This window comes from Urocitellus parryii, chromosome 2 (assembly GCF_045843805.1).
Source record: "Urocitellus parryii isolate mUroPar1 chromosome 2, mUroPar1.hap1, whole genome shotgun sequence".
NCBI lineage: Eukaryota > Metazoa > Chordata > Mammalia > Rodentia > Sciuridae > Urocitellus > Urocitellus parryii.
The window spans coordinates 93,244,641-93,266,562 of NC_135532.1; the positions used below are offsets into that span (position 1 = coordinate 93,244,641).

The window sequence follows — 21,922 nt, forward strand, 5'->3', positions numbered from 1 at the left end:
TCCCTAGGCTTGTGGCCACAAAGGGAACACACTCATCAGAACTTTTCACTCTTAATACTTTCAGTCCCACATTCTTTGGAAGATTTGGGAATTTGGTTTTTCCTTCAGGACTGGGAGAAAGAGCTAGGAAAAAATGGTGGATGGAAGGGAAAAAGATGACTGTGAAGGCACAAGAGATAAGGAAGTGCCCTTTGTCACTACAGAGATAGAGGTCCTGTGTCCATCACCAAGCCAGGATTCCTGTAGGTTCTAAGGTGCCATCCCCCCCCCGCCCCCAGCAGGTCCCCTTCCTCCCCTGGTCCCATAAGATCCTGTCCATATAGCCTCTCCACCCCAGGGAGTGGCATTGTGACCCCATTCCACAGTTGAGACACAAGGCCCCAGAACAGCCTTGACTTAGGGCCAGAGCATTTCCTTGGATAAATCAGGGAAAACCAACTGGACTGCCACCTCATAGCTGGGATCCAAGAGACTATCCCCAGACCTCCCACAGCCCCTCACCCATCCTGTCCCCTTCTGGGGTTTCACAGCCCAAATGTCACAGGCTTCACGCTCTTCATGTAAACATCTTAATTACATCTTTAATGCTCTCACACATAGAGATGCTGTGAGTTAAATTACAGCTTTGTGCATCCTAAATTACCCGCAGCCTTCCAGTCGTTCAAGTGCTAATGTATTTATAGCATCTAAAATAGGGAATAAATCCAGAACCTTCCCCATGGGGGCCTCCTAGGCCCTCACTTCCTGACATGTGGCATTTGTCCAATGGAAGATCCATATGTGCCACCCCTGTGTCTCCTCCAACCAGCAGAGGACAGTGATGATGGTGAGGCTGGACGTAGGGACGTGCCTCTGTGCGTGCTCATGTGTGTATGGGTGCCCAGTGTAGAAAAACTGCCCAGCCCCTGGTGTTTTTCTCTTGCCCAGATGTCTCTGGCATCATCCTGGACTTTCAAAGTTAAGGGGGAGGACAAGTGCAAAGACCCTTTTTTCTACTCCATGAATACCAAGGGGCCCTTCCCATGGATGGGAGTAGGAGAGAAAATTAAAGGATGGACTAGGTTTCTTAGGAGGAGTCTGGGAGATCCCATGGGCCCTCTGTAATATGCATGGACCCTAGGTATGAGCAGCCCTTCTCCTGGCATCTTGCTTACTAGGCAGTTTCAGCTCTATATCTGGGTCTCTCAGGGCCTATAACAGGTGCTGCTCTATCCTGTCCCATGTGAGTAGTTGCCTTCCTCCACCCTAGAGGAAGCTCCAGTTTCCCACAGGGCATTCCTTTTCAGGCAGTTAGAACTGCTTCCACTAGCCTATAGCCTATCCCCACTGCCCTCAAACCAAGAGCCTCTCCCTGAATACCATCCCTGATAAAGACAGGGAGCCATTTCCAGAAGCAGGTAAGCACGGCTTTTAGAGCTCATTGAAGAAGTGCAGTGGAGAGTGGAAACCAGCTTTGCTTCCATCTTCCCCTGAGTCCCCGATTACTGAAGGCCAGAGTAGGTGGCCTACCCCAGTGCTCCACTATGTACCATAGAGGGAGGTTGACTTACAGGGTAGAGCCAACAAAGAGGGTCTCTATTGTGCCCCGCACACATCTGCATGTAGGTCCACTTATGCACATGCATGAAGACTTTCAGCAGATCTGGGGTCAGCATCCCTCCACATCCATACCCCCAGTTACTTCTCTCTCAGCCTCCACCATTACTTGGGCCCCAAAGCAGGTGGCTACCCAGGGATAGACCTCACAGACCCTCTGTAATATGGATGGAGCCTGGGCATGAACAGCCCTTCTCCTGGCATCTTGTCCACTGGGCAGATTCAACTTCATCTGTGGGCCTTTCAGGGACTAAAACAGGTACTGCCCCACCTTGTCCCAGTGAAGTTGGTGGTTGCTTCTTTTCACTCCAGAAGTGGCTCCAAATTTTAAAATACAGATTTCTTCCCAACAGAGAGGAACCACCTCTCCTTTCCCTCTTCCTCTCCCAGAGTATCTCCCCCAATTTCCTCCATATTAGAGAAGCAGACCTTGATGAGAGGGGTGTGACCAGCAGACAATTAAGCCAGCAATGGCTCTTGACCTTCCTGGCATAAAGGATACCCTCTGTGCCAGGTCCGTCAAGTCAGAAGAGATCAGTGGCCAGATGGCTAGGCTGGCCAGGGCCTCTCTTCAAGGCTGGAGAGTCAGCAGGTGGGTCTACCGAATAGCTGGGGCATGGCCCAGCCCCTTTCTGTCTTGTCAGGGCAGGTCCTGAGAATAGGTCTTGACAATCAGGGAGTGGGCAGCTCTGTGGGCACTGTGGCAGGTGTCTCTTTCAGAGGTCCAGGCCTGTCGTGGCCACTCACGCATGGATGGCATTGGCTACGTCGGTAAACACCAGTCGGCTAGGCCTCTGCAGTGGGCCCTGGGAGGGGAGAGCACTCTGCAGAAAGACAGGCAGGGGTATCAGAGACCTTGACTAAGGCCATGTACTATCTGGCCCAGTCACTGCCACCCTCACTTCCTAGTGCTCTGCCTCCTGCCTGGAATGTCCTCCCCTGCAAATTCAGCCTAGAAATTCGACCTGGCTCAGATGACTGCCTCCTCCCCACCCCCCATAGCCATCCCAGCTTTCCTTTCAGCTTGGCAGCACTTACAGTGGACTCCTGTGCAGGATGAATTATGCATGCATCACCTTCTCCCAGCAGGGGAGATCTCACCTCTGCCCCACCCCTTCTCACTCCCAGAACAGGGTCAGGTACAAGGAAGGTGCACAAGAAACAACTGTAAAATGGTCAGTGGTCTCCAGGGCTGGGTAGACCACAATTCTATGTGATTTTTTTTTTTTTTTGTAGTACCAGTGATTGAACCCAGGAATGCTCTATCACTGAGCTACATCCCTAACCTTTTTTAAAATTTTGAGCCAGGGTCTCACCTGACTCAGGTGACAGAACTAGAAGTAAAACCAAGTGGTCTCCAGACTCAGCCTGGACTCTTCCTTAAATCCAGGAAGATGCAAAGAGGACAGATGGATTAGGGATGGGTCCAGCCCCTTTATGGTGCTCTGGCCCTTGGAGATTTTGAGGAATGGTAGCAAGTGGTAAGGCAGCCCAGTGGCTCTAATAGGATGACCACAGTTATCCATCCCTTTGGATATTGAAGATGAGTTTGGCTGGAATCTCTATTGACCTATGATCTGTCAGTGACTAGAAATCCAACAGCCTGTTTGAAACTGGCACTGCCTAAGAGTCTGACTCCATCTATAATCTGCTCAGGACCATGAATCCTCAGGAAGCAGAGGAAGTAAAGTTCCCAGTCCTCAATAATCCCTGCCATTAGTCCTTTCCCACTTTTCCAGCTAGTATGTGGAGATGCATAGGACAAGAATTAGAATTTTTCATTTGCAGATGAGGAAAGTAGGCTCAGAGATGCCACTGGGGTTTCCAAGATCCAAGGGCTGTCCCTGTCTTGGCCTTGTGCAGTAAGTTTGTGAATGGCATGGAAAAATTCTATCAGTTTCTGAATAAACCTAGCAAGACCTGTATATCAAATAGCTGCTGCCTGATACCTAGCAGGTGCTGGCAAGCAGCATGTAAAGGATGGAGGGTGAGGTAGAGGAGGCATGGACAGCTGCAGGCTGGGTGTCAGTGCCCACCTTGCCCTGCATGGCCTGCAGGGAGGTGGCGGCCTGCACGGAGGCCGCGTCCCGTCCATGTTCCAACAGCTCCTGCTCCAGTTCATCTTGCTCCTCCGTGGGGTCGAAGTTGTACATGGGCATGAGTTGGTGGCGCAGCTTCTCCAGCCTGGGGGTGGGGGCAGGGGTGCTGGGGGCTGGGCAGGCCCTTGCCCTCCTGCCAGCCCTTTAGGCTCTGCCTCTTGGCCAGCTGAGCCACAGCACACAACCATGTTTAGGGGCCAAAGATTTCCCTTGTAGGCCAGGGAAGCAGGGTAAGAGTAGCCAGGCAGTTGGGTAGAGATAATCCCTTCTTTCTCCCTCTTGTCTCCCACCCTCTATTCCAGGGTTATATATGAATATAGAATCTTTATTTTCCTGCCCTGTATGTGAGATCTTGATGGAGGCCCTCAACCCTCCCTGAGAAGAGGCCCTGACTCTCTGATCAGGGAGAGGGGCCCTCGTGGTGGGGTATTCTTTCTCTTTTCCCACCCATGCCCCCTGGAGCTCAGCCCAGCATTGCCCATAGGCTGGAACTTTAGGTGGCAGTTGGGGAATTACCTCTTCTTCTTCCTGATGTACAAAACCTGTAAGGGAAGGGGCAGTGTCAGATGGTGAGGAAAGTAAGCCCTGACTGACCCAGAAGGCCCTCGGGATGGGGGGACATGTGGAAGCTAAAGGATAGTGTGGATCCCCATGTCCTCAATGTCCCCATCCCAGTGACATGGACACCCTACATTCATGCCTCTTTTTTTTTTTTTTTAATTTTTTTGGTACCAGGGATTGAACTCAGGGACACTCAACCACTGAGCCACATCCCCAGCCCTATTTTTTTTTTTTTTTTTTTTTTTTTTTTAGAGACAGGGTATTTTATTTAGAGACAGGGTCTCATTGAGTTGCTTAGTGCCTCGCCATTGCTGAGGCTGGCTTTGAACTTGCAATCCTCCTGCCTCAGCCTCCTGAGATGCTGGGATTACAGGAGTGTGCCATGGTGTCTGGATCATGCCTCCCTTTAATGTTTTTTTGATGCTGACAGGTGGAGACTAGGCCTGCCCTTAGAAACCCAGCCTGGGAAAACTACAGTCACACTGGTGGTGGGGTCCAGGTCTATCATTATTGACTGCAGCCCCAGTCATTCAGTATCTGCTTATGACACCTCAGGGACAAGGAGGGAGGGGAAGACTCCAACAGGATCCAGAACCACATATAGGCAAAAAGAACAGTGGATAGGCAATGGCCAGAGTGTAGAAAAGTGTGGTCCTAGGTAAGGTTCTGGACTGGGTTCCATGGGAGACTCACGTCTCTCAGTGGACAGGGGTCAGAGAAGAGGGCTGAGCTCTAGATGTCGGCCCAGGCTAACCCTTCAGAACTCTGTCACTGAAGGAACATAAGAAAGTTCCAGGTTCTGTCCCCTATGTGCAGACATGAAGGCAAAGTGTTAGGTAGTCAGAAAACATATAGAACATCCCATGCTGGAGCAGGAAACCCTGTACCAAGCACTGAAGAGAGAGACAAAGGGGTGAGACTTGGGAAACCACCCTGGGCAGGAACTCTGGGGACCCCTGCCACCTGCTCTTCCCCAAACTGGCAGTTTCACGACTGCTTCTACCTTTAGGAAAGCCACATCCCTAGAGTCTGTCCCAAATCTTCTGTGGCTCCCATATTCTTTGTAGCCCATTCACAGATTGAATCTGGTTTGTTTCCCAGACTGACCCAAAGCTCCTCCTATAGGACTCCAAAGACTTAGAAAGAAACTAGAGTGTCCCTTGCTCCCCAATCCCTTCCATAGGTTCATACCGGGTGGGGTGCCCCCTTGTTCTCCTATGGGAAGATGCAATAGGAGCTCTGAGGCCCACCCTGAGGAAGTGGCTCCAGCTGCAGAACTCGCTGCCCCCTTGCCTCAAGGTCCTTGCTCCAATACTTCTCCCTCACCTGTGACCTTTGATTTAGAAGGATCCACAGGATTGGCCAGCTTCCATTCAATCTCCACACCTTTACCCTGTTGGTCTCTTTGCCCACAACTGGTGACATCCACTGCCTTCCCACCTCCACTTCCAAATGTTCCCACCTCTCACTGTCTAGCTGCTTCCTTTGGGAAGCATTTCCAAAGTGTTGCCCACACCAAGCACTTTTCACACTCCTGTGTGAAGCACAAGCCTGACACTGACTTGCTCCTTGTTGTACCCATGGCCCAGTGCAGTGCTGGCATGAGGGGAAAGCAAGCAGCACTCAGGGAAACCTCTAGCCCTCTTGTGCCCTGTGTCCAGGAGCTGATTTCTGCCTTCCATAGCTTTTGTCCCACAAGCTTCCTACCTCCCCACCTTTGGCAGGAAGACCATCCACCCTAGGCCTCAGACCAGCAAGTTCCTAGAACAAAATATTTGCCAAGAGTAATAAGGGCAGATTCTAGGCCATTTTGCCCCTGAGGTTAGGGTGCTTAGATCTTCAAAACCATCCTGTGGGTGCCAAGGGGAAACACTGGCATTCTGCCTCACTCTCACCCCAGGAGACCTCTCAGCCCTGGCCTTGCTATTCATGAGCTGCATCCTGGCCATGCTTATTGGCCAGCGTTGTTCCCTGGCAGTAGTCCGGAGCCTGCAGGGCCCATATGGTGACCCTGGTTTAACAGCAGCTCCTGCCAGGCCATGGACAGACCATCCTACCCTTGTTTGTTAGAGCAACAAGCTCCTGAACCTAAGGCCATCCATCATAGCCTGGAAGGAGCAATGGGCAGAGTACCACCGTTGCCAGGCCCTTTGGGGGACCTCTGGTGATCTCCATTTCCATGGATTTGCCTTGAATAATTGCCAGTGTTCCCTTAGTGACATTCTGAGGGTCTGTGTATCATTTTTGGGGGTCATTTATAGCCCTCTTGCAGATTACCCCCATTCTGATAGCTACTCAACTCTGCCCCTTCTCATGACATAAGCCTGGTTCCTACCTTGAGTCTCAGCTCTAATGTTGCTTCCCAAGATGTCCCTGACCACCCAGCTTAGGTGAAAACCCTTGGGTTTGCTTGTTTGGTTTTTGACTGGGGATTGAACCCAAGGGTATTTTACCACTAAATATTCCCAGCCATTTTTATTTTTATTTTTGAGATACAGTCTTGCTAAGTTGCTGAGGATCTTATTAAGTTGCTGGGATTGGTCTTGAACTTATATTCTTCCAGACTCAGCTTTCAAAGTTGCTGGAATTACCGACATGCACTACCATGCCCAGCTAAAACTCTTGGTTTTAAATTAATTTCTCATAAGAACCACAGGGCAGAATCTTGTCTCCCCAGACTCTGTTAGGTCCCAAAGGTCTGATCCAGGGCAATTATCCAGTAAATAATTGCCAAGTGAATGAATGAATAAATGTACTACCAATAATGTGACAAGCCCAGAGCATTCCCCCCAACTTTACAGCCCACAATCCCAGGCACCTTCTGGTCTCTACCCCTGCTGAAACCCATGTAACAATTTGCCCCATTGCCCAGCTTACTGCTCACAGAACCTCCTTGCCTCCAAATTCTGACTCTTAGGACCCTCCATATGGAACTTCTCCCTCCCTAAATCCTGTGTGGCCTTCATGGAGTATCTCAAAATATGTATTTTCCAGAGTGTTTTCTGGGTCTTCCAATCAGAAGAATTATCTCTCGGTCTCTAGCCCCAGTGGACAAATCTTATGGGGAGGGGGAAATAAGGATTGCATTATCATTAATGGAATTTTTTTTAAAAAAATTTTAGTTTAGTCAATGGACCATTATTTTATTTATTTGTATGTGGTACTGAGAATTGAACCCATTGCCTCACACATGCTAGGCAAGTGCTCTACCACTGAGCCACAACCCAGCCCCACATTAATGGAAAATTGACTTCTGATTAGATTTTCTATTCTAAATACTGACTGCCTTCCCCCAATGGAGGGCCTTCTGGGCCAGCCCCAGCCTGCCCCAGCTCTCACCATGGCCACAGTCAAGCCAATCACCGTGATGATCCCAAAGGACAGAAGCATGGTACCCACGCCAGCCGTGCCATCAGCCACATCAGGGATTCTGGTGTCATTGAAGCTTGTGGCTTCTGGGCTGAGGGTGGTGGTCTCAGAAGTGGGCCCATCAGTGGCAGGCTCTAGGTCAGGTTCAGTGGTAGGTGGGTGGCTATTGAGCCAGCCCCGAGCAGACAGGATCCTGGAGTTCATGCTGATGTTGAGAGACTGCCTGTGGTCAGTCAACCTGCCCATTCACTTCTGACATCAGTAGTACCCCAGCCTATGGCTCCCAACACCCGTGGTGGCCACCTGAATAAAGGAAGCCCCCTTCTTCCGTGGGTGCTGGAAAGGAAGAATAAACACATGAGGCTAAGGACAGGGGTGTGGCAGTGAGATGAAGTGCCTCTAGGTTCTGAAGACACAGGGAAAATAAAGATTTGAGGGCAGTTCAGGGACACAGAGACACATGCTTTATATACCTATGGTTCCCATGTAGATTTAGAAACATGAAAATGAAGTCTGTGGGTACAATGATCATAGCAATCATGCCTGGGAGATAGGAAAGATATCAGGGAGATTTGAAAGAAAAGGTCCCTCCCCTATGCAATAACACCTCTCATTCCTCCCACCTCCACCTCTTCACTCCCTGCCCCTCATATCTCTCTGTAGCTTTTTTCTTCCCTGGAGGAAAAAACTTACCTAGGAGTCATATAGGCCTGTCCTTGAATCCTGTCTAGGCTCAGCCATTTAGTGGATAACCCCAGACAAGTCACTCTACCTCTGTGCCTCGGTTTTCCTAAGCCTAATAAGCCCACAGTATTGCAGGGTTACTGAAATGCCAGAATGAACAAGTCCCTAGAAAAGACTTAGTTCAGCACAAGCCATGTTTACAGTGAGCACCCAGTAGAGATTCCACCTTTTCTTTTGTTCTAACCCAGTCAGGAGGCAGAGAGGCACAGAAGCTACTGGATTCAGAGAGCGGTGTGGTCCAGGCTGTGTGCCTGAAGTGGGGGTGGGGGCAAATGTGGGGAGACCAGGAGACGGGAAATAGAGGCATGGTTTTTCTGCAGGCTTTAGGGTCCTTGGATGCCCCCCCTTCCCTCATAGGGGAACTGGGTGCTGGTGGGAACAAAGGAGGAAGGCAAGGGGAGATTATCTTCAGAAGTAGGGATGGAGCTTCCACTTTGAAGCATCTCCCTTGTGCCTTCCCTCCTCCTCTGGGAGCAGAGATTTTCCCAGCCCAGAAAGACAGTGTGGGAAGGGGTCCCAGCCATTCTGCAGACCTAGAGGAGGGATTCCTAGCTCATGACTGCATCCCTGTTGTGCTTATGGGTACATCTGTGTGTGTGCATGCATGTGTGTGAGTGTGTGTACCCACATCCATGTTGCACCCTTAGGAAAGGACAAGGCTGGCAGAGGGACATGAGTGGGGTAGACTCATCTCTCTCTGCCATCTCTCTCCAGTTATGCTAGGTAAGGAGTCTATTCTTAGCTCTGCCACTGACCCTAGGCATGACCTTGGGCTAGACCCTTAACTTGCTCTGGGGCTCTCCTCCCATCCAGAGGAGAGAAGATGCCCTGCTGACCACTTTCTGGGCCTGCCTTGGGGTCCAAAGGGGAAGGAGAAAAAACGGAGTGAAAGGGGTCTGCGCCTGACCTCTGAGAACCCTCATGCCATTCTCCTCTAGGTCCCTCAGTCCTCCCTGCCTCAATTCCCATGCCCGCCTCCGCAACCCAGTGATTTTTCCATTCTTGCACAGAATGAGAGACCTCAGCACTTACTTAATCCTCTCCGGGGCGCCGAGCTCAGTCAGAGAGGATAGGGGTGGTGGCAGCGGGCGGGAGACCGGGCGAGGGGAACATCTAGGCCCTGCGTGGGGGCGACAGTTCGACCCCAGGTCGGCGCTCCCTGCACGCTCAGAGCTGCGGGCCGGGCCGGCTACCTTGCACGGTGGGCAGCTGCAAGCACCAGCTCTGTCAGTCTAGGCTGGGGTGGGCAGGGCCGGGACCCAGGGCGGGGGTGGGGCCAGGCCAAGCAGCCTCAGGGGATCAGCGAAGCTTCAGTGCCTAGCCTTCCGGCCCTCTCCGCGCCCCCGGACTCTGATTGGCTGCCAGGCCTAGAGCCCGTCCAGCATTGGCCTGCTCGCCTGTCTCTCGGATATGACTCCTCCCTAAAGCGGGAGCCGGGAGCCCGGAGCCAGGTAGCAATTCTCTGAGACCACCCCTCACTCTGGTGGCCTACGCCGACATCCGGCAGGGGACCAAGGGTGACCAGGCCTTTCCTGGGCCACAACTTGGGCTCCTGGGCAGCTCCAACTTCACCGGGACACTCTCGGGCCCCAAAACACAGACGTACGGAGGAGGCTTAGAGAGAGCACTGGAGTTGGAGTTCTTTGGGCTTGAGTTAACTCTAACAGGACCCTTTGCCGTGTGACCTTGAGCAAGCTGCTTCCCCTCCCTGTGTCTCGGCTTCCTATTCAGACCGGAGCCCTAGAGTGAGGACTCTGGTTAAATGACTCCAACTACCGGCGGGTGGAATTTTTATCTGGGTGGTATTTATTGGGTACCCCAACGCAGGCAAGTCTACCTATATCTCACAACACCTGAAATCCACAGCACGATCACTGCAAGAAGCCCTTAGATATCCTCTAATGCAATGGCTTTCAAAGGAGTTTATGGAGGGGCTGGGGCTGTGGTTCAGTGGTAGAGCGCTTACCTAGCAAGTGTGAGGCACTGGGTTCGATCCTCAGCACCACATATAAATAAAGATCCATCAACCACTAAAAAAAAGTTTGTTTGTTTTTTTAAAAAGGAGTTTATGGGAATCACGGGGTAGCTAGGTACAAATGCAGGTGCCTGTGGCTCCTCGGGGAGCCACGTGTTTAATAGTAGAGTGTTAATAGTGATCTAATTAGTATATTGTGGTAGGAGGTGTATTTCGTGAGACACTGCCATGAATTTTATAGAAAGAGAAATTGAGATCCAGAGAGGTCTAGGTGTCTGCACCAAGCTTCGCGACGAGTTGCTATTAGAATTAGAATTCGAACCCAGTTCTCTGGAGTTCTGCTTTTTCAGCTCCCTGCTCCAAATCCTACTAGCGAGAGAGAGAAGGTCAGGAGTGGCCCTGGGGTCCGGTCACTACTGAATCTCGCCCCACGTCATCACCCTCAGCCAGGTACGGAATACTGGGTTCCGCTCCCCCAAACTGGGATCCGTTGGGAATACTGGAACCCACTATTCCACACTGAATACACAGTGAACCACACCTTGTCTCCGCCCACAGAGTGTGTGAAACCACGCCCCTTGACATCGGGCCCGCGCCGGAACCTAAGTTAGTTGGTGACATGACCGGCTCCGGCCTGCTCCTCGCCAGCCAGGTCCGTAAACGCCTGCTCCAGTCTTTCACGGTAGGCTGGATCCACAACCTTGCCGTGACCTTAAGGAACACCTGCCAGTCTGGACCGCTAGGGTGCACCCCACACACGTCTCCGGACTTTCCCGCCCATGGAGCCTTGGGCGTGGAGTTCACAGTTAGGAACTCAGAGACGTTAGGAACGCTGAAGCTGAGTGACAAAGTCTGCCCGAGCCTTTTTTTTGCCTGCGCCGACCCGGAAACTGGGTATCCGAAGGAACACACTGAAGGCTACGCACGTCCGGAAACCGATACCGAGTGGTTTTCCGCAGGCCGGTGGGTGGGTAGGCGAGCAGCCCCGAGTGGGTGGAACAGCCCCTCTGGCAGGTGTGCACTATAGGTGGGGACCATGGTGTGTGCGCCTGGATTGCAACACCCTTGAGACCTGACCAGCCCCACCCGACTTAGTGCAGATGGAGAAGCAGACTTGTAGAGAGGCAGCCTTTTCGGGGTCATTATTAATAATGCCCATGCGGAGCTGGGAAGCAGGCTGTGCCCCATACTTAAATCTTTGGTTACTCCAGGGGCAGCGCATAGGTGGAGAGTTGCCTCTAGTGCGGCAGACCCGGATTCATGTCCTGCTCGGGACAGTTCCTAGCTGGGTGACGTTGGGAAGTTTGCTTCCCTTCCTGGAGCCTGCTTGTCTTTGAGGATGTAGCAATTAGAAGGTGCTCGGTAAACGCAAGTTTGGACCTTATTCTGTCTGAAAGTAAAGGGACCGCTGATTTAAGCCCTCAGTTAAACTTGTTTGTGAACATTTAAATGTAAAATTTTCAATTTTTTTACCTAGCTATTTATGCCAACATCTGAGATTATGGGTTAAATTAGAGGGAAACTTTCGGCTCAATGACAGGAAGTACCAAATGTCACAAGCAAATCTCCTAAACCAGGCAGTCTCCCACTTATAACATTAGTTAAAGCTTGTAACATGGAGCCCTTGCTGTGTGATAAGCTGGTGCAGGTTCTTGACATTCATGGACGAGTGCACTTCTCACTGTGGGGTTATTTCTCCCACTTTATGGACAAGGAAACTGAAAATCAGAAATAATGACTTGCCCAAGGTCACACATGCTAGGAGAAGACACAGATCTGTCCTACCTCCAAACCCATTTTGTGACCCACCACTAGCCTATTTATTAGCAGGGATAGCTACTGGTTCAGTCCACTTCACCTGAAAATGTGAAGAGAACAACTGTCTAAGACAAGAAGAGTCTAATAGGTAGGTAGGAGTCAAAATGGAGTTAAGGCAGAGTAAAAGCATGCCCTTTTTCAGGCAACTTTTGATTCTTCTGTCTTTTTCCCCCTAAGGTGGTACCCACATCTGAGGACTAGAACCATTTTGGGGAGCCAAAGCCAGTGACTTCTCTACTTCCCTCTCCTAGCACCCACCTCACCTGACATTTTAAGGAAGACTTGGAAACTGGGAGCACTCCAGGCAGCTTTTCCCCAAGCCATGAAGCTTTGGGCCCGAATGCTATGGGCCCTCCTCTCTGGCTCTGGGGGAAGGAGGGGAGGCATCCTGGGCTTGGCCTTCAGCTCCTGGCAGTCCCACCCACCTCTGCCTGGGCTGTTGAGTCCCACAGGGTTGGTCAGCCACTGGACAAGGGTCTTTGAGAAGAGAGGCATTCCAGAAGCCAGAGAATCCAGTGAATACATCGTGGCCCATGTCCTCGGAGCCAAAACAGTTAAGTACAGTATTGTCAGGAGGGCAGGAAGAGGGATGAAGGAGGGCTCTATGAAAGAGACATTGGGCTTTTTTCTTTACCATGAACATTTAGCTAAAGCTGATGGGATTTTTCTTTTCAATTTTCTTTCATTGTAGATGAATACAGTACCTATATTTTATTTATTTATTCATTCATTTATTTTATTTATTTATGTTTATATGGTGCTGAGGATCAAACCCAGTGCCTCACATATACTGGGCAAGCTCTCTACAACCCAAATTCCTGATGGGATTTTTCTGAATAAATGTCTTAGGCAGATACTTATTCATTTATCCAACAAACTGTTAAAACATGCAGCTAGCACTAGTAATTTGGGGGTGACTAAGGTGACCAGCACTGGACACACAGGCGTTGTCCACATAACCTGGATTTGGGCCCCTAGATCAGGAAAGCCAGCTACTCACATTCTCTGTTAGTACAGTTTCAGAACCTGAAGCCAGTACTTTGGACACAGCCCCTGACTCCCCAGCAACTGCAGTGTATCCAGGTTCTGTGTAGCCGCCGATTGCAGAGGTGAGTGCCCAAGGGTGAGACCTGAGGACTCTATATGGGTAGCAGGGGTCCAGCCTCCCCTAGCCCCACCAAGTTCATGGTTAGGGAAGAAGAAAGCATCAAAGAACTAGGCAGGTATTGGGATGATGAAGTAGCAAGAGGGAGCCATGTAGTAAATAGGAAGAAGGAAGAGAGGACAGGTCTAGGCTAGGTATCCCAGGGCACTGGGTTATGGCTCTGCCTGACAGCTTTGACTACAAGTGATATTTATTCTTCAACACAAGCATGGTCCTATTTGTCTTGGCTCTGGTGCTGACCACCTAATTTCCCCCTCTGTAGGGTACCTGTGCAGTACATCCTTGGGGAGTGGGACTTTCGGGGGCTTAGTCTGAAGATGGTGCCCCCAGTGTTCATTCCTCGGCCAGAAACAGAGGTGAGTGAGTGTCCTTCCAGGACAGGATAGAATTGGGATGACTAGGGTTCATAGTATTTGTCTTGCCCAAGATGTCCTCCAGGGGGTGCTGGTGTCCCATGACAGCCATTCTCAGGGGCAGTGCTCTTCTAGACATGGGTCTCCTTGCTGGCTGTGTTGGCCAAACCAAGAAGATAGAGGACTCCTTGTTGATCCCCTTGACTCTTCACATTCCAAGCCATCACCCCAGGTCCCAGAGCTGGCTGCATCCCAGAGTGCTCCAAGTAGTGCTGTTCAAGTGCTTGCCTATTTCTGTAGGAGCTATCCTATGGGCCCATGGACCACCTAACCCATGGGAATCAAATGCCCTCTAGTAGTTTCCTAGGTGGCATGAGGGAGGTAGAAAGGGTTCTAGCTGGATGCTCATAGGAAGGTCTCTTCCCCCTCTGGGCCCAGATAATGAGAAGATTGGGCCTTCTGACCAGTGGATCTGTGGCTTGGAGGACCTCTTGGGTCCACTGTCTTGACAGGTAATCACCTATATCCATTCTTCAAATTACTCAAACTGGGAATATGTGCTACAGACAAGCTGTCCCTTGGTAAGGTACTCTGATCCTGGGAGAGATGGTTTTTGTGATCCTTCTTGGACATCTCTGTTACTTTGTGGATGGCAGAGCAGGTAATCTGAGAGAGTAGACATAGGGTGGAGCAGGCCTGGGTGGGGCCTGGTGGGGCAAGCCAGAGGATACCAAATTCTTATAAGGGTTGTTTCTATAAAAGTATCTAGCCACAAACATTCCTGGGAAAGGTCAGGATCCTTTCACTTGCCCTAGATAGAGTCCCAGAGGAAACCCTCCCGCCTTCCCACTCTCGAAGCCTCTGTCTCTCAGTCAAAGAAAGCTTTATCCCTCACCTCCACATCATATGGTTTGGAGATAGGATCCTTGCCTTACTTACCAGTGTCAGGGCAGAGGCAGTAGGAAATCTGAGGCCTTGATGGAGTCACATGGCTTTTAAAGGAGGGGGGTATGGGGGTAGTTCTAAGACTTCTTGACCCTTTACATAGGTGTATTCCATCTAGGACTGGCATGACCCAAGGTGGGTTGCAGAGACCTGGAGCAGGATGTAGCCTATCACCTGCAGGTTTTGGCTTCCCCAAACATTTAGCTTCTGGCTAGGAGGTTACTTGCCACCCCCTGAAGCTGCCAAGGGTCAGAGAATGGGAGTGTATCTATCATGGTAACCTTTGAATCCCCTCAGAATTGACCTGACACCAGCTATGTGTTCTGGGATTTGAGTGAAGAGTATGAACTTCTAGCTTCCATTTGGTCCCCCTTTCTTGGTTGAGTGTGGACCAGGAGCACAGGTTTACTACAAGAGGTGAGGAAGAAGGGAGATGCTGTGGTTGGAAGGCCAGGTCCTCGTCTAGTTGTAGACATTTCTGAGAACTCACCAGGTTTGCCACACTGGGGCGGGTGCCTTACCAAGAACTCAAGAGGACGTGGCCTGTGGCATGGCATGGGGAAAATGAGTGCAGGGGAGGGATCATGGTGTCTGTATTCTTTCCATCCATTGAAGGGTGGTTTCTGATGATGGGTGATGAAGTCTGAAAAGCAAGATTGCAAGTGCCTTATGGCCTAATGAGTTGAGTTTTCCCTGGGGGCGATAAGGTAACTGAGTTTCCCATGTGGCAATATGTACAGTAGGAAACCCAAGGCTGGGGTGTGAGCCATCTGGCCTTGTCTGATGTGGTGAGGCAGTATGGGGTGTGGGAGGCTCAGTGCTTTTTCTATGATTGTTTTGGGGGGGCAATGCCTCCTTCCTGGGGCTCTCCCACTAGAGATATGATCCTAATGGAGCATCCTCAGGTCCTGCCAAATTCTTAGGCCAACCTACGCATGTGAATGCAGTGGTTCCAGGCAGAGCCAACAACAGCCTGCTTCTTGCCTCCTTCCTATATGTCTCTATCCCTCTATCTCACCATGTTCTTGAATTCTTCCCATGTTCACCTGGAGGAGATATCCTAGGGCTGTGACCAACTCATCTTTCAGCCTCCCCCAAAGAAGGTCTATACTTTTGGGGAAGAAGAAGTTTCTAGATTTCCTGCTGGTTCCTTGGACACTTGGCTTCTCTCTGTGCCCCTCCAGATGGCCCTATAACCAAAATGAGGTTCCTATGGTCTAGAGTGGAAAGGAGAGCAACAGGCCACTAGTGGCCAGTCTGTCAGCCTTGCACCCTACCCCGTTCACATAGGTGTCTGAGGTTGTGGGTCTTACAGATAACTGGTCAGTGTGGCTGGATGAGGGGTCATCCATCAGCCACAGTGGGCTGTCTGTGGTCAGCAAACCAAAAGAGGCTTAGGCCCCTCACAAATCTCCATCACCCTTCCAGCCTTTCAGCATGTGGCCTCACCACAGTCTCTCAACCACAGCCTTGGAGTGCACACTCTGTACTAGTTGAAGCCTATGTACTCAACTTGCTAAGAGCATTGCAGTGGTCCCTAGCCATGCCTAGCACAGGACCAGTGAATGGAAAACTTCCTGTTGGAGCTGGGCTCTCTAAGCTGAAGGCAATGGCTTTTTTTTTTTTTTTTTTTTTTAAATTACAGAAGGAACTCAGAACAGGGATGGCTGGACCCACTGCCAACTTCTGCCTACTTTAAACTTGTTATTTTTGGAATGGATAAGTTTTGCTACTAAGGTATCTCAGTAGCAAAAATAAAAAAGCATCTCATCCAGGAAGGATGAGGTACTTTTTGGGACTCAGCATGACCAACTTATAAGGCTAATGAGTGATCTGGAGCTTTTTGTTCCTTTGGACCTAAATGATCACATTGGAGGTTTAGGAGGACCTGGGGGTATAAGACTTGAAGCGTGGCTTCCCCAGGCCAAGGAAAGCTTATCTAGCACTTGGAAAGCAGCCAGGGGACACCACTGCAGGCCAAGCCCTGCCAGTATGGATCAGACTCCAGGTCTTCCCATCATGGAGTCTGGTGAAAGACAAACCCCATCCTTGATCCTAGACGAGGATGGGGAAAGTTAGGGTGGAAAGAACCTGGCTAGGAGCTGAGAAAACTTTCTGGAGAAGTTGGGTTTCTCTTCTGATAAGAGAAGGACCCACATGCTTGTCCCTTCTCTCTTTCCTCCAGTTTCCTGAGCCAGTCTTGCCCAGGAGCTGAAATCCCAGGAGTCTTAAGTCTCTTGTGGGGCTCTTCTGCCCACATTTAAAGTGGTACCTTTGAGTAGGAGCTACACTGTCCTTTCTTTGCTCTATGCCTGGCTATGCAGGACCCCTACTGTTGATTGGAAAGTTTCAGCCATAGGATAGCAACAGCTGTCTACCCCTTGCCCCATCCTATGTCAGCTTGCTTACACTGTCTCTTAAGGCAGCAGTTGAGACTTGAAACCTTCTTTTTTCCTAAGTGATTATATCTTAAAGTGTCCTCCTACTGCTAAGGTAGGTACAGTAAAGTCAGTCACCTCTTCCCACACACATACCCTTTATCCCACGCTCTTTATACCACAACTCCCTTCAGATATGTCCTTACTCTACAGAGGGAATTTCCTTTTGATCTTTGGTGTAGAGCCTCCCTAGGGGCCTCCCAGAAGCTGGGGATACCCCAGCCCCTGATTCTCTTTCTCTTTCTTTCCCTTTCTTTTTTACTTGCTTGCTTGTACTTGAACCCAGAGCATTTTGCATGTTAGGCAAATGCTCTACCACTGAGATGCATCCCCTGCCTCTTGATCTTGATTGCTATGAGCCACAGGCCATGCTCCAGGAGAAGCCTTGATCCTTGGGCTTCAGTTTCCTTGTGGGCCAGTTGTGAGGATCTAACAGATTAATACAGGGAAAGCTTTGAGAGCAGGGCCAGGCACACAGGGAGTGGCCAGGAGGCATCAGGCATGGATCTTTGCATTTTTGTGATCACAAAATGGGAGGATGTCTATAGAGTGCTTCGCTGAGGTTTATTGTGCACTTCCTGTGTGTGCAGGATCAATGTTTCATAAACATGACTTGGTTTAATCCTTACCACAGTCCCATGAAGAGGATTATCCTCTACTGTGCTGAATTTTATAGATGGGGGAGGGTTACCCAACAGTCACATACACCCTGGCCATTACAGACCGATCCTTGCTGAGGATAGCCAAGTTGCTATTGTCTCAGTAACTGACCTGAGGCATGAAGATGCAGGGTGACCAACCCATGCCCCCAGCTGACATAAAGTTCAATCTGACTTTGCTCAGTCCTCTTTCTATATTCACACAGGCACTAACTGCTTGGGTGTCTTTGCCAAGTTGGCAGGTTGGCACCAACTCTGATCCAGGCCCCTCTGCCTCACAGGAACTTGTTGAATGGGTACTGGAGGAGGTGGCCCAGAGGTCCAATGTGGTAGAAGCCCAAGGTGGTCCCCTCATTCTGGAGGTGGGCTGTGGATCAGGAGCCATCTCCCTCAGCCTACTGAGCCAACTCCCTCAGGTAAGCCCTCTCTACATCCCTTGCCTTCCTCTGGTCAGACTGGGAGTGATACGCACTGTCCCTCCCTTTGGTCCTTCCCACATCTCTTTGCTAGAAGCACGTGAGGGAAAGGATAGGAGGATTGTTTCCAGCCCAGCATGGTCACAGCCTCTAACTCTCATCCCCATCTGTTTGGGTAGATCCTGGCCAGAGAGGAAAAAGCTGTTAAGTATTTCCCTTCTCTTCTGGTGGGAGATGCTGGTGATTGGACCTGGCATCTCCCAACACTCTGTTTCCCATCATTTGTTCTTGGGGCAGAGCCAAGTCATTGCTGTGGATAAAGAGGAAGCTGCCATCAATCTGACCTATGAGAATGCTCAGAGGTAAGTAGGCTGGGACAGCCAGAGGGTCAGCATAGGGGAGTTGGATTTTGGGGCATGAACTTTACTCTTATTCAAATATCAAACCCACTGAAGTCTGATGTCTGCTCCCAAGGAAGGAGATGCAATACGGGTGGCCTGGCATGGGTCCCACAGGGTGTGAATGGATGCTGAACACTGAATATTTGCTGGTTCATGAAAGGTTCACTATCCCTTCTGATCCTTGTAGCCAAGGGTTGGGATCTGCCACCTGTACTCACCCCACCTCCCCATCTCTTCAGGCTTCGGTTGCAGAACAGGATTCAGATCATCCCCTTTGATGTGACCTCAGGTACTCTCTCCCACCCATCTTCCTTGGAGTGGGGATCCTGAATACAGGGGATTCTGGGTGGATGAGACACTCTGTTGGGGGAGAGTTACCCAACAGTCACATATACCCTGGCCATTACAGACCAGTCCTTGCTGAGGATATCCAAGTTGCTATTTTCTCAGTAACTGACCTGACCCATGAGAGGACCTTCTTCCTCCCCCATAACTAATGATTTGAACTAGGGTTTACTTGTTGACAAGCAATAAGTAAGATCAAACAAAAGCCTTTAGGGCCAAAATATGTAAGTGCCCTCCCCACCTCTGGCCTGGGAAGAAGTGGCCCAGCACTGTACAGCATAGCCTCAGCTTTTACATAGTGTCCTCGGGTTTCCAATTCCAATTCTTGCTCCATTGCATTACCATGGAGTCTCTGAGCCTCATGTGGAGCGTCATACACTTGGTATAGTAGCTGTCAAAGGGTGGGTCAAAGAAACAGAGCCATCAGAAGTTGTTGACTCTCTAGGTACTTTCAGACCATATTGGCTGTAAGGCTGTGTGGGTAGGGCTGCAGAAGACAGAGGCTTTTGCTTTGCCTAGGCAGTCAGAGAGGTGGCACTTGAAATGAATCTTGTTTAATAAGGTTTTGGCAGGAATGAGAAAGAGGTAGGACATATTGAGTGAAAAGCTTCATGTCAGCATGTCCATTCCTGACTGGGCTGCTCTTGAGGGACTCTGGACCCAAATCAGCAAATCTAGCTTATCAGGTCTAGAGGAAAATATGGCTTGGAAAGAGGCACATGGTGGCAGGTAGAGTTAATACCTTTATCTGTCAGTGTAAAGTTCATGTTCTGTGTTTCCTTCTTTGACCATAGTGGGGAGCTGGACACACCTTTTGCCCTGGGGCCCCATGGACCTGATCGTCAGCAACCCTCCCTATGTCTTCCACCACGACATGGAGCAGCTGGCCCCAGAGATCCGAAGGTGCTGGGGAGTGGGTGGAATGAGAGGGCAAGCCCTGAGAAAGCCTAGTAGAATTGGTCCTCCCCGGATGACCACACCATCTATAGGGGTAAGGTGAGAGCTGAAAGGAGCAGTGGTTTTGAGAGGTACATTTACAGCCCACAGGCCCACCTTGCTTCAACTTCCACCTTTCCACTTGACTCCTGGGTGCCCTTTAATTTCCCTTAGCCTCAGTTTCCTACTTATGCAGGGGTAGTGACTATGGTTTGCAGGGCCATGGGGAGGACTCAGTAACAACTCTAAAGCACTGGACACAGTGAGGGCTCATAGAAGGTTCTCAGTAGATGTCTATGTCATTTTACAGAAGAATGAGGCCCAGAGAGGGAAGATGCCTTGTCTAAGGGCCTCTGTGGGCTTAGTGGGAAGGCTGGGTCTAAAACCCTCCTTCAGGCTTTGTACCAAGCCATCCTATTTTTTCATGAGCTGAGAACCAGGGGTAGCCAAGGACTTCCTAGGTGGGTCAATGACAATAGGGGTTGGGTTGCTCGCTCCTCCTTTCTAGGCTCTCAAGGGTGGTTAAGGTCAGCCCTAGACCTTCCCACTAGGAGCAGGAATAGCCCTGTGGTGAGGAGACCCGCACACCTTGGGGACTGTCAGTGGAATTTAGCAAGGATGCCTGGCATTGCTTGTTGGGACTGCTGCCCACAGGAGTAGGGAAGTAAAAGCTGCCATCCCTTTGAGTATCACTTTCTCTGGGTCTTCATACTTGCCTCTCAGCCCAGAATGTAAGTGCCACTGGGCCTTTTTGTGGAGGCCCTTCCTATCTCCTTATCATTTTTCAGACACACTCCCCCACTAGGGTTTCACTTGCCACTGTTTTCCCATCTAGTTATGAAGACCCAGTGGCCCTGGATGGTGGGGAAGAAGGCATGGACATCATTACCCGTATCCTGACCCTGGCACCCCAATTCCTGAAGGACTCTGGGTACGGATGGGACAGGTATTCTAGGTCTATCCCCAGTAGCCTCTTCCATTCCCAATGTGTGCTGGGCATGCCCTGGAAGTCATTCTTCCCCCACCTCTCTCAGCCCAGACAACCCCAAACTGAAAATCCCAGTTGAACCAATGTATTTCCCTTCCATGTAGAAGCATCTTTTTGGAAGTAGAACCGAGGCACCCAGAGCTCGTCAGCAACTGGCTTCAGAGTCATCCTGACCTGTGCCTCAATCTTGTGGCTATACGCAGGGACTTCTGTGAGAGGTAAGCTCTACCCCTCATTTCCCCAAGTGCACTATTTCTACCCTGTGTGCATCTGTTCCCTAGAGCGCAGGCAGTAACCAGTCTCTTGCCACTGTCTCCTCAGGCCCCGGTTCCTGCATGTCCAGAGGTCTGGGCCATAGTGTGTCTATCATTTGGATGCTTGGCTAGGGCCCCAGCCTGACTGAATGCCTAGCTAACCATTTCTTCTTGGAATGCTGCTAAGAGGGAGATGGATGGTGCTTTCCAGAAACCCAGGTGCTTGTAGCATTTCCCATTGTTCTGTGATTCCCCATATTCTACGTTTCTAGAAAACTTGGAAACAAGGATGAGGATGTGCTTCCTGAACAGCTAAGGGCAGGGACCTCTAATTTGGCTCAGAAGCTGGGCAGACCCTAGTTCCGAATCTAGCTCCATCAAATCAGAGTGGTCAAGGGCAGGTTGCTCTGTGTTCCTGTTAGTGGAATTGCTGTGGAGATATTGGGAAGTAAAGTATTGAGACTGACAAATGGTGACCCAGTGTTTTTGTTGTGATTTATGGGGCCCTGTCCTCTTAACCCCAGGTGGTGATAGGGATGAGAGCTTCCTCCTGTCCCAATAAGGCTGGCTATTAGTCCCTTGCCTGGTGGGTGGGTGGAAAATAGTATGAGGAAGGCATAGAGGCACACACTCTTAACTTTGGATACCATAGGGCCCTGCACTCCTCAGATGGACTTAGTCCTCCACTGCCCTGAGTGCATGCACACATACTTTTCTAACTGGGCCTAGCCTCTGAGCATAGGAACCTCATCAGAACTTCAACTGAGGGTTGCCTGCTTACTCCCTGGAAGGGATGGGGCTAGAGGTCTTTGACACTCAATTCTGAGTCACACACCAACATTCATTTAACTGAAGGTTTG

The 21,922-nt window shown here is 50.4% G+C and overlaps 2 protein-coding genes across 13 annotated transcripts; one reads left to right on the forward strand and one right to left on the reverse strand.

Annotated features, from left to right (window-relative positions):
- Nucleotides 1–592: 592 nt before the first annotated feature.
- On the reverse strand, nucleotides 593–9,638 carry C2H3orf18 (chromosome 2 C3orf18 homolog). Of its 3 annotated transcripts, none has more exons than XM_026383861.2 (5): nucleotides 9,402–9,638; nucleotides 7,656–7,961; nucleotides 4,212–4,237; nucleotides 3,633–3,780; nucleotides 593–2,420 (listed from the first exon to the last, which is right to left on the reverse strand). In XM_026383861.2, the coding sequence occupies exons 2-5, from the start codon at nucleotides 7,869–7,871 to the stop codon at nucleotides 2,340–2,342; spliced, it is 471 nt and encodes a 156-aa protein (XP_026239646.1). In that variant the 5' UTR covers nucleotides 7,872–7,961; nucleotides 9,402–9,638; the 3' UTR covers nucleotides 593–2,339. The 3 variants fall into 3 exon arrangements, with proteins under 3 accessions (XP_026239646.1, XP_026239645.1, XP_026239644.1); XM_026383860.2 differs by having other exon boundaries at nucleotides 7,620–7,961; XM_026383859.2 differs by having other exon boundaries at nucleotides 7,596–7,961.
- Nucleotides 9,639–10,967: 1,329 nt separating this feature from the next.
- Nucleotides 10,968–21,538, forward strand: Hemk1 (HemK methyltransferase 1, mitochondrial release factors N(5)-glutamine). 10 transcript variants are annotated; one of them, XM_026384036.2, is made up of 12 exons: nucleotides 11,166–11,371; nucleotides 12,175–12,250; nucleotides 12,340–12,715; nucleotides 13,180–13,271; nucleotides 13,590–13,683; nucleotides 18,004–18,138; nucleotides 18,436–18,500; nucleotides 18,779–18,828; nucleotides 19,679–19,787; nucleotides 20,656–20,766; nucleotides 20,913–21,026; nucleotides 21,130–21,538. In XM_026384036.2, exons 3-12 carry the CDS (start codon nucleotides 12,485–12,487, stop codon nucleotides 21,164–21,166), a joined length of 1,038 nt encoding a protein of 345 aa, XP_026239821.1. In that variant the 5' UTR covers nucleotides 11,166–11,371; nucleotides 12,175–12,250; nucleotides 12,340–12,484; the 3' UTR covers nucleotides 21,167–21,538. The 10 variants fall into 10 exon arrangements, with proteins under 10 accessions (XP_026239829.1, XP_026239830.1, XP_026239821.1 ...); XM_026384035.2 differs by having other exon boundaries at nucleotides 11,166–11,358; nucleotides 12,172–12,250; XM_026384046.2 differs by having other exon boundaries at nucleotides 11,166–11,358; nucleotides 12,172–12,250; nucleotides 20,656–20,751.
- Nucleotides 21,539–21,922: the final 384 nt, after the last annotated feature.

Bases quoted from the DNA above. Each gene is read 5' to 3' on its own strand.
- C2H3orf18 (XM_026383859.2), bottom strand. From the start codon at position 7,871: ATGGGCAGGTTGACTGACCACAGGCAGTCTCTCAACATCAGCATGAAC. The intron at 3,781-4,211 runs GTAATTCCCCAA...CCCCACCCCCAG, and splicing joins TACATCAGGAAGAAGAAGAG to GCTGGAGAAGCTGCGCCACC. The intron at 2,421-3,632 runs GTGGGCACTGAC...GTCTTTCTGCAG, and splicing joins TGCAGGCCATGCAGGGCAAG to AGTGCTCTCCCCTCCCAGGG.
- Hemk1 (XM_026384044.2), top strand. From the start codon at position 12,485: ATGAAGCTTTGGGCCCGAATGCTATGGGCCCTCCTCTCTGGCTCTGGG. The intron at 19,788-20,655 runs GTGCTGGGGAGT...TTTCCCATCTAG, and splicing joins CTGGCCCCAGAGATCCGAAG to TTATGAAGACCCAGTGGCCC. The intron at 21,027-21,129 runs GTAAGCTCTACC...CTGTCTCCTCAG, and splicing joins CGCAGGGACTTCTGTGAGAG to GCCCCGGTTCCTGCATGTCC.